The sequence below is a fragment of the Vigna angularis genome, chromosome 10 (assembly GCF_016808095.1).
Source record: "Vigna angularis cultivar LongXiaoDou No.4 chromosome 10, ASM1680809v1, whole genome shotgun sequence".
NCBI lineage: Eukaryota > Viridiplantae > Streptophyta > Magnoliopsida > Fabales > Fabaceae > Vigna > Vigna angularis.
The window spans coordinates 22,621,559-22,632,033 of NC_068979.1; the positions used below are offsets into that span (position 1 = coordinate 22,621,559).

The following is a 10,475-nucleotide window of genomic DNA, read 5'->3' on the forward strand; positions in this document are numbered from 1 at the left end:
CCGAGTGCTAGTACGAGACCGAGCACTACTAAGAGACCGAGTGCTAGTACGAGACCGAGCACTACTAAGAGACCGAGTGCTAGTACGAGACTGAGCACTACTCAGAGACCGACTACACACCTAAGACCGAACGGTCATGAACGAGTAATACTCTAAAGAGACCGAATCTAGTTAATGACCGAGTCCCTGAACATGGCCGAGCGGCCAAATCAGCGCATGGTCGAGCGGTCAACAGCGCGTGCTCAGCTTTCTGCATGATTCTGCAGAACTTTTGCAGAATGATGAACACGCTAGACTTTACCAAAACTAAACATTTTTCCCAACTTCTAATCTTCCATACATGAATCATATACCAATTTACACCTATTTAAGGGTACCTAAATCTTTCTAACATCCTTCCAAAGAGTTCCCTACCAAATTTCACTCCAAATTCTACATAATCAACAACTCAATGACCCAAAATCCATTTTCCTACTTTTTACACATTTTAAAGAGACTTAAGGGTTCTAACAGGTTCAATTATACTTGCTCAGACTCTTCTCACTGACCAAATTCACTCCTAACCCCAAACTCTCATTTTCACCTACTCACTTCCTCAAAACCAAAACAAACTGAACACTAATACAGAGAACTTCAAACCGTTCACAGGTTCCAACATTCACAATTTCAATCAAACATTCAATTACACACATGCAATCATCCAAACAGTAAATTTCATACATAGAAAATCTTAATTAAATAAACTAGCTTCTCTTACCTCTTAGCCGAACCGAACAACTTCTACACCTCCATAAAATTTGTTTGAACCTCAAGAAAATCCTAAGAACACCTATGAACCACCGATTGGTGAAAGAAGACCAACCGTATAACCAAAATGAAATCAGAAAAGGAAGAAGGAGAATGTGGAACACATGCAAACAGGATTGTTCCTTGCATGCAGCAAAACCAAAAATTACTAAAACTAGAGAACGAAACTTACCAATTCTAAACACGAAATTGATCGGTTGGATAGGAAGCTCTTGACGTGTGGATCGTCAAGGAAGCTTCTGATCGCCGATCAGATGAATCTCCAGTGAGAAAATCTAGAGAGAAGGGAGAGGAAGAGTAGAGAATAGTTTTTTTAGATAGATAAAAAATATTTAGATAATGAACCGAGTGTTTTAAATTTCTATTTATACGGTTGACTTATTTTAACACAAATGTTCGGTCTCATTAATTTAATACATCTATCTACACTTAACAGACTATTTTCTAAGTTCTTACAAAAGGTCACTAGGCGGATTGGGTAAAAGATTTGTATATCTTCTTATTACTTTACATGTTACACTATTTAAATGTATTTTATTATTTATTTAAAATTATAATTACTTTATAAATTTTTGAATTTCTATTATATAACTTATTTTAAACAAAAAGAAAACCGACAAAAGGAAGTGGCATGCTTAAACAATAGTACTAGAGATCGTGATTCTTTCCGTTTTTTTTAAAGAAAAACTTATCTATCATTAAGAAAAAGATAGTTAATAACTTTTGTAAGACAAAAACAAGGATGAAAAAGTAAATGTGGGATCTACATTTTGTAAAATCCAGAAGAAGATGATTTCATGTAATAATAAAAAGATATTTATGTTATTTGATTCTAATTTTATTACAACAAATAAGATAAACCAAAAATTAACGTTTTTTTTTATTTTTTTCACTAAATTATTTGACCCAAACATATCTTTAACAAGTTGGTATTGTTGATCATATGTTATTTCTAAATAATTTTAAATATTTTTTTATTAGTTATTCTGATGATAAATAAAATTTTGATTTATTGTAAAATAAATTTTGTTGTTTAAAGATCTATTTGAAGACGAGGAAAGAAAGACTAAGCTACAACATAGTATTGTCCACCATGACTCTTCCTAATTCACACATTATTATTTTTCATACCTTTCAAACCTTTTTGTGATGCAAAATATGCACACATTAATTGTAACGAAAGTTATATATGGTCACGTAGGACATTGGATGGATGTGCTCTATGATATAGTTATTGACAATTTAATCATATAATCAGATATATTATTATAATATATAGTTTCCAAAATTTCATTCATGAAGGAGAAACTGAAAGCAATATTAAAATTCATGTCCACACGCATTTCAGTTAACGTATTACGTGGCCAGAATATTTTGCACATATTTATTCATGGCTACTCACGCTTAAAAAAAATTTAACCTAACAGAACTTCTGCAATAATTGTGGAGAACCACTTTTTTTTTTGGAATTATACTTTTGATTTAAAATCATACCTGAAAAAGATTATCATTGTATATAAATGATAAATTGAATAGAAAGATAATCAAATGAGAAAAATCTTCATAATATTTAAGGCTTTACTTTATTATAAATTTAATTTTTTTAATTAAAAAAATTATATTTTAATAAGTATTTAAAGTTCTTACATCTTTAAGTAAATGCACATTGTTTGATTTTATTATCATCTAAATTGAGGTAACTTTTGCTATTTAGAATTGTCATTGCTTACGTATTTTTGTAAGAAAATAAAAAAAGTGATATATAATAAAATTTTAAGTCATTCATAAATAAACATATTTTGAATTAATAATTTTTCATTAATTATTAAAAATCTTTACATTTTCGTTAATCGAGTATTTTAATCAATCAGAGTGACATGACTGTATGGTTTTGTTGTATCAAACATGACACCAAAAATTTAGACAATAAAAGAAAAGAAAATTTTGAAAATATAATTATCAATACCAAATTTATGATAAATTTAAAATTTAATTATATTTTCTGTTATATGTAAGGTAATGACTGTGTAAGTTTGATTGATAGTAAAATCAAACAACAGTCACCCGATTAGAAAATATAAAAAAATTGTATATGTAATAAAAGAAATATTTTTAATAAAAACTTGATTTCATGAAAAATGTAAATTTGAATTAAATTAAATTTTTAAGATGCACAATTGAATTGTACTTGTTAATTTGATGGTGGAGTGGTTGGTTACAGAGTTTTTATATTTATTTTTGGTTGGTAAGATGGGTTCTCACATAACTAAAGCGAGAAGCAAGTAAAGATTTCTTGAATGAGTGTAATGCATTCCGTGTTAAAGTATTAAAAGCTAATTAAGAGAAAAAGTAAAGTGAATTATGAATAAAAGTTGTGATTAACGTTTAAAACAGTAATTAAACGGAAATGGGTGGGACTTTAATAAAACAGTGATTAGAGTGTTAAGGGGGTTGAATGATTGATTTAAGAAGGAGGTGTTAGTATTAGAGAAGGATTTATTTGACTTATTGTGGTGAAACACAGAATGATAGTAGCACTAAAGTTTCAACGCCAAAGGCAAGTTGAAAAGTGGAAAGGTGTGAATTAAAAAAAGGTGGGAGCAGAGCCACACAGAAAGGGTGAGGTGAATAGAAAGATGTGTGGGGTCCATGTTTGCTTATCCTATATGCAAATGCAAGCATAAGACCACACCCACAACTTTTCATGATTAAACCAAAGCCAAAATCCTGATATTTAAAACGTACGAGACAACCAAATCTTTATCAAAGCAACAACGAATATGCCCATTTCACGGTCCAAAAACATCCTCACTCTCCACCATCCCCTCCTTTTCTTTCTTTCTTTTTTTTCTTTTTTTCTAAAGTCTCTCTTGTTTGCTTCCATTGTTCACCAAATATTATTCAACTCCTTGCTTTTACAAAAGTTACCCTGCCTCTACTTCCTTCGCTTAAAACAAAATATTGCTATTCTATATCATAACAAAATCAACACTGTTTTTCTTTTCTTCTATATCACTATGCCAACTTTCAAAGTCAAGAATCACTTCATGGATTACATATATTCTTCCAATTTTAAAACGAAGAATATAATTCATAATACACAAGCCAGAATAATATTTACCTTATAATTTAGATATATAAAAACTAATTACACCTTAAACTCATTTTCTTGTATGTTTTCATGACAATACTAATGAGATTTATTAAATTTATTATGTTACTTTCTATCATATCCACACAAAATATCTATTAAGTATACGAAAGGAGATAAATTAAACTTAAACTCTCAGTTTCTAATATATATTTAAATTTCTTAATGTTGTGAGTTTAGTCTTTCACCATTGTGAGGTGTTTGTAGCCCTACCCATAGTTTTGATGAGGTCAATCATTGCCTAACATCACTTCCACATGTCTCATAGTTTATGGTTCTCACTAAGAAAATAAATGTCCACAAATAACAACTTCATTTTTTTTTACTCTAAATATGAAAACTTATTAGATAATCTATAAATATTTTTATATTAAAAAAAACTATCATGAGGTTTACTGTGATTCGAGTAAATTCTTAAAACTCATTCCAACCTCGAGTTTATTAAGATATCAAACAATTATTACATTTAAGATTTAAGATATTGTTTACGTTAGAGTTTGAAATTTTGTCTTAGTTTTTTTTTTCTTAAAAAATATTTCAAATAATTAAGGAAGGAATGTACATTTAAATTATTTCTGATAACAAATAATACAAGATTATTAAAGCATTAGAAAACAAATCTAAGAAGTCCACTTGTTAGAAAAGTCTTTCTTGAAAACATGCATTTTGAAGTGATTGTTGGGTGACTTTCATAAATTATACACCACTTCAATGTTCAATTCACTAATTTTTTTTATCTCTCAGTCCATTATATTATTTATTATAATTATTTTCTTTTCCTTTCTAGGTCTTAGTTAAAGGAGTGCTCACTCAATTTTTTTTTTCGCAAACAAAATTTGAATGTAATACTATTTATTTAATACAAATTAGATACACTAATATCCTAAAAAATAAGACTACATTTCAATAGTTATTAAGAAATCTTAGTGTTTCGGTAGGATTTAGAACCCTACTCCAAAACATTCAAAGTTGTCTGTTCCGATGTCCAGTTGTGTTGTCTTCTCTCTCCAAGCCGCGGGGGAGGGTGCCTGCAAAAGACATCAGTGACCTCGCATAGTAATCTTGTAATCAAGATTAGTTATCATAGCTCTAAGTTTAGTTCAAGTTACCTGTCTTCTTTGCTAGACAAATATTTATAAATTATAATGAGCTTACCGTTAGGTTTGACTCATTAACAATGAATGACAATTATTTTCATTAACTCCCCAACAGTTATTACTATTGATTACCTTAACGGCTGATTTTACCGATCGATTCATTGATCTGAGAGGTATCATCGGTCGGGCTGATTTTACCGATCGGTTCATTGATCTGAGAGGTATCATCGGTCGACCGACTCTTCTGCACCTTTACCGTTCGGTCGGCTATGAGCCCATAGTAACACCTAGTAAAAAATAACACAGTAACATTTTTTAAAACAAGTAAAAAATATTTTATAATGAATTTCTCAAAGTCATTGTCGTGTGCTACTTTTAACAATAAATATAAGTAAAATTATTGTCGTTTATATGCTTTTGATGACACATATCTATAGATTTTTCATCGTATTCCTTTTAAATACAATCCAAAGTATTCATGTGCAACTTTTTGTTTATGTTGTTCATCTTCTTTGTTCTCTTTGTACAGTCTTTTGATTTTCTTTTGTGTCGTAATTGTTCATCTTCTTTCTCCATTATGGGAATACCTAAACTTAAATGTAAATTGTAGAAGTGCTTCCCAAGTATAAGCAATAATTCAACATCAACTGGGTTATTAACCCTGGTGAAGTTCAACTTTGAATATGCAACAATTTATGGATCAAAGAATATAGTTTTGACGTGTATAAAATAATATATAAATATATATTTCAAAATTTTTAATATATTTTATATATTTGGTCTTTCTAATTATTTGTAAATCTAGTTTGAAACCCACAAAAATATTTTCTAAACATCCGTCTATTATATCTCGTACATTCAAAGATTAACATTGACATTATAAGTTGATATTCTAAAATAATTTCAATTCATCATTATTAGAATAGCGTTTTATTAATAGGTTATGTTAATAAATGTTTTGGAACAGTTATTTAAAGCTTTTTTTTAAAAAAATATTATCTACTAATGTTTTCATTTTTGTTATCGGAACTCATTTAAATGTTTTTGAAAAATTTTACAATGACACACCTCTTACACTTTATATTCTTCAATTATTTATAAAAACATTGTATTTTATATGAAGAAATATTACAAATATCAAAAGAAATTGTAAGGATAATATACAGTGTGGAAAAATAAAGAGTGTTAATATTATATATACATCACGTTTTTATTACTAATTTTTTTAAACTGCACACAACAAACCATCTATTTGACCGTTAATAATATAGAAAGAATAGTTTACCTATGAAATGACTCCTTTATAGCAGAGATTTGATGAAGACGAAACGCGTAAAATTGTTGTAAAGCAAGTTAGAGAATATATAAAAAAATAAAAATGGATAAAATTTAGCTTCCGTCCTACTAGCTTGTACGTGTTAGTGGTACTTTAACCATGAATAATTTTATTTTGTATGCTTTTTAACTCTTTCACTCTAAGTGTATATAATAAATATATATTCTTTTTGTTTACCACAATAATACTAAAAATAATTAATGTAATATTTTTAATTTTTTGATAACTTAATTTTTTTTATTGCATCACTTAATTCATTACGTGTTTTATTTTATTTTATTTTTTGTCTGGGTGTTGAAAGGAGTATTTATGGATAATTTATTTTCCATATTTGCAGCGTGTCCATAAATATTATGGGACATATATTAAATGCTAAACGATCGTAGGACACACGTTTTGGGTCGTGCTTACCGAGGCAAGCCAAACATGGCACAGTATTTGACGGTCCTGATTGATGGATTCTGTCCCCTCAACGAAAAATGACCACCAATACCATGACGACACCAATCGACGTTCATAATAATTTCTAGTGCCAAACAACCCCTCTTTTGTTTCCCACCGCATAGTATTAGTAAGTAATACTAGTAACCCTAGTAGTAACTTTAGTGTACGGCAGCGCCTACCACAAACACCAATGCCATCACCACACTTTCAACACTTCAACCCTACCAAAGCAAAACTCTCTATATATCACCCAAACATCCCTATGTCTCTTTCTTTCTCTCCATCACAAACACAAACCCAACAACACCCTTTCTTCTTTCAAACCTTTTATTTCTTCACCTTATATTATCACATCTATTAATCTTCCACACACATATCATATTCATATAGCCATATTTATTGCATGGACTGTTGAGATGTCTCGCACGTGCTCACAGTGCGGGAACAACGGCCACAACTCAAGGACATGCACCGACGGTGGTGCTGCTGTTTCCGGCGGCTCGTCTCCCCGGGAGAGCGGCTTCATGCTGTTTGGCGTGCGAGTCACCGAGGGAATTTCCTCCTTCAGGAAGAGCGCTAGCATGAACAACCTCTCTCAATACGACGCCGATTCCAACACAGCCGACGCCGGGTACGCCTCCGACGACGTCGTTCACGCCTCCGGTCGCGCGCGCGAGCGCAAGCGAGGTCAGTAATTAACCGATTAACAATCATTAACGATTTCTTTAATTGTTCTGATTTGTACTTTGGCGTTGTTTGGTTTGAGAGACAAATTAATTGATCGATTGAGTTTTTGGATTGGTGAACAAAGGTGTTCCTTGGACGGAGGAAGAGCACAGACTGTTCCTGTTAGGGTTGCACAAAGTTGGAAAGGGAGATTGGAGAGGAATTTCTAGAAACTTCGTCAAAACTCGCACGCCAACTCAGGTCGCCAGTCACGCTCAGAAGTACTTCCTCCGTCGCCACAACCAGAACCGCCGCCGCCGGAGATCTAGCCTCTTTGACATCACTACCGATACGGTACTTTCAGTTTCATTTTCTTCTTTTGCACAATAAATTGATGTTAATTTCTGTTGGCATCCATCTAAATGTCATTAGATTTTATTTCTAATTTATTTTAAATTAAATAACTGGATTGACAATTTCAAAACAGTTATAAACTAACTCCAAAATGAAATAATTAATTGATTAAAACAAACTAGAGATTCATTTAAATATTCTTAAATAATTTGAGAGTAATTAGTAATTTTAACGTTTAATTGATTTTTATTTTGGAATTCCAGGTGATGGAGTCTTCTACTATAATGGAAGAAGAACAAGTTCAGCAGGAAACGGCGGCGCTGCCTATCCCCGCAGCATATCCGCCGTCGCATTACGGCGGTTTGCCTGGCGCAGGTTTTCCGATGAGTCTATCTCCAGTGGTTTTGCCGGCGAGCAGTGAGAGGCTAGCCAAGCCGATTAGGCCGACGCCGATTTTGCCGGTCCCACCGTCGTCGAAGATGGCTAGTTTGAACTTGAAAGAGAAAGCTTCTCCGACTAATCTCATAGAGCCTTTACCGTTGTCGTTGAATCTTCCATCGCCGACGCCGCGGTCACAGGATCAGTCACCGGCGAGTAGTGACCACTCATCGCCGTCGTCGTCATCATCGGCTTTTCAGGTGATTTCTGCTGGGAAGTTCGGCGGCGGTGGGGACAGTATCATCAGCGTTGCTTGAAAAGAAGGAAACCTAAAAAAATTAGCGTCATTAAGTTACTATTAAGCAAGTACGGTCGTGGATAATTTGAATATGTAAATTAATTTTACAAAGTCGGAGATGTATCCAAGAGGGGGAAAATTGAAGATATGTGTTGGAGATTTATTGATTACTAAAGATAAAGATAATATCGGTAGGAGGGAGGGGATATTTGAATCAATGAGTATGATCATAATTATGATTTGGAGAAAAAAAAAAAGAAAAAAAAGAAGAGTATGTTAGGCTATATAGGTAATTAGTAAATTAAATTGCTGGTTTGCATTGAATGTACAGGTTTAGAAATGAATTAGATAGATGGGTTGTCACATTCTCTAGCTGTCGGGGGATTCTTGTTTCTATTTGTATGGGGGAGTGTGACATTGAAATGATAGGGCACCAGGTACTCTTTATATGCTATTGGTCTCGCTCTGTATTGCATTGCCATTGGGGTCATTAAAATATCACTGCTAGCTTAGACAAACGAATATATTATGCTCACCCTTCAATTCTTAAGCACATGCCATTCAATCACCATGTTTTCTTAGTAATTTTTATTGCTTTCTTTCTCTTTGGCTTCGTGTCTTCACTCACTATGACTATTTTTCCTAACACGCCATTCCACTTTTAATTACACCATAAAATTAGGCAGCAAAAAAAGTGTTGCTAAAATAGGAAATGATGTTATAATATAATGGGAAAAAGAGAAGCAAAATGCATCATTCTCAGAAGGACTTTCTATTATAATCTTTAATATTTAGTCCATTGTTTAACTTTATATGAGTTAAAGTCTTTAATCGGTCGAGTAACAGGTCTAATAATTAATACCCCTAATCACCCACTCACACTTTAGCTAACTATGAATGCAAATCGTGTATATTTTATTTTCTATAAATAAAGTCTGTTTAAATCTTATGTACAAGTACTCTTCTTCAAATGTTCTACTTGTCTTATCTTGAAAACAAGAATCCCCTATTATGTGAAGGTTGTTCCAAACTCAAATATAATTACTAATGCATAAGAATTGTACATGTAGTCTATTTATAAAAGATAAAACTAAAAATGAATGCATTATACTCCTAATTATATTTTTTAATCAACTATATGGTCAAGGTTTATTATTCAATATTTGTCGAATAACTGACCACCTTTCTTTGGTTTTAATGTTGCAAATTTAAAATGACAAGACTTAATAACTATTTAAATAACTTTAAAAACAAAAAGGGAGACCGAGCCATGTAAGTTCGTCCCTGCTTGTATTATAGAATAAAGGTGTAAGGAATAATGTGTCATTCACCTTTATTATTATAGATTAGTAGTCTTTGTTCGTGGTTGCCTTGTTTACAGAAAATTATGGTGAATTTTTAAATCCTTCCTTGTTGATATATTTTAAGGAGGGAAATAATGAGAGTGAAAGAGAATACTTTTCATGTTTTATCAGAGAAGAGAGCACGTGAGGGAATGAGTGAAATCACAAGAAAAAAAATGTTTTTCAAGGTAAATATATATTTTTTTGGATAATCACATTATCGGTATTTTTTTTCAATTTGTTGATAATTTTGTTTTTCAAGAGAAATGACTAAGTAGGTTTAGAAAGGAAGAGGACATGTCCCTTAATCGATTACCTAGTTTCTAATATCAATAACAATTGTAACATGACTCATCAATTCTACATAATTAATAATTTGTCTAGGTTAAAAGTTCATCTTTTTTTTTTCAGTAGAGATAATTAAAGTATTCTTGTTTAACTTAACATAAATTTGAACTAAAGACAATATGCTCATGGGTGATTTTTTCAAATCAAATCATATTTAGAAATTTTTTACTTATCTTTTTCCCTTTTTTATGTTTTTTCACTTAATACAAACAATCTTTTTTTATTCCTTATTTTCTATTACTCATCCAAACAA

General features: G+C 31.5%; 1 protein-coding gene across 1 annotated transcript; it reads left to right on the plus strand.

Annotated features, from left to right (window-relative positions):
* The first annotated feature begins 7,062 nt into the window (after window positions 1-7,062).
* Window positions 7,063-9,081, plus strand: LOC108322503 (transcription factor MYB1R1). Its single transcript, XM_017554628.2, has 3 exons — window positions 7,063-7,522; window positions 7,647-7,855; window positions 8,119-9,081. The coding sequence occupies exons 1-3, from the start codon at window positions 7,252-7,254 to the stop codon at window positions 8,548-8,550; spliced, it is 912 nt and encodes a 303-aa protein (XP_017410117.2). The 5' UTR covers window positions 7,063-7,251; the 3' UTR covers window positions 8,551-9,081.
* Window positions 9,082-10,475: the final 1,394 nt, after the last annotated feature.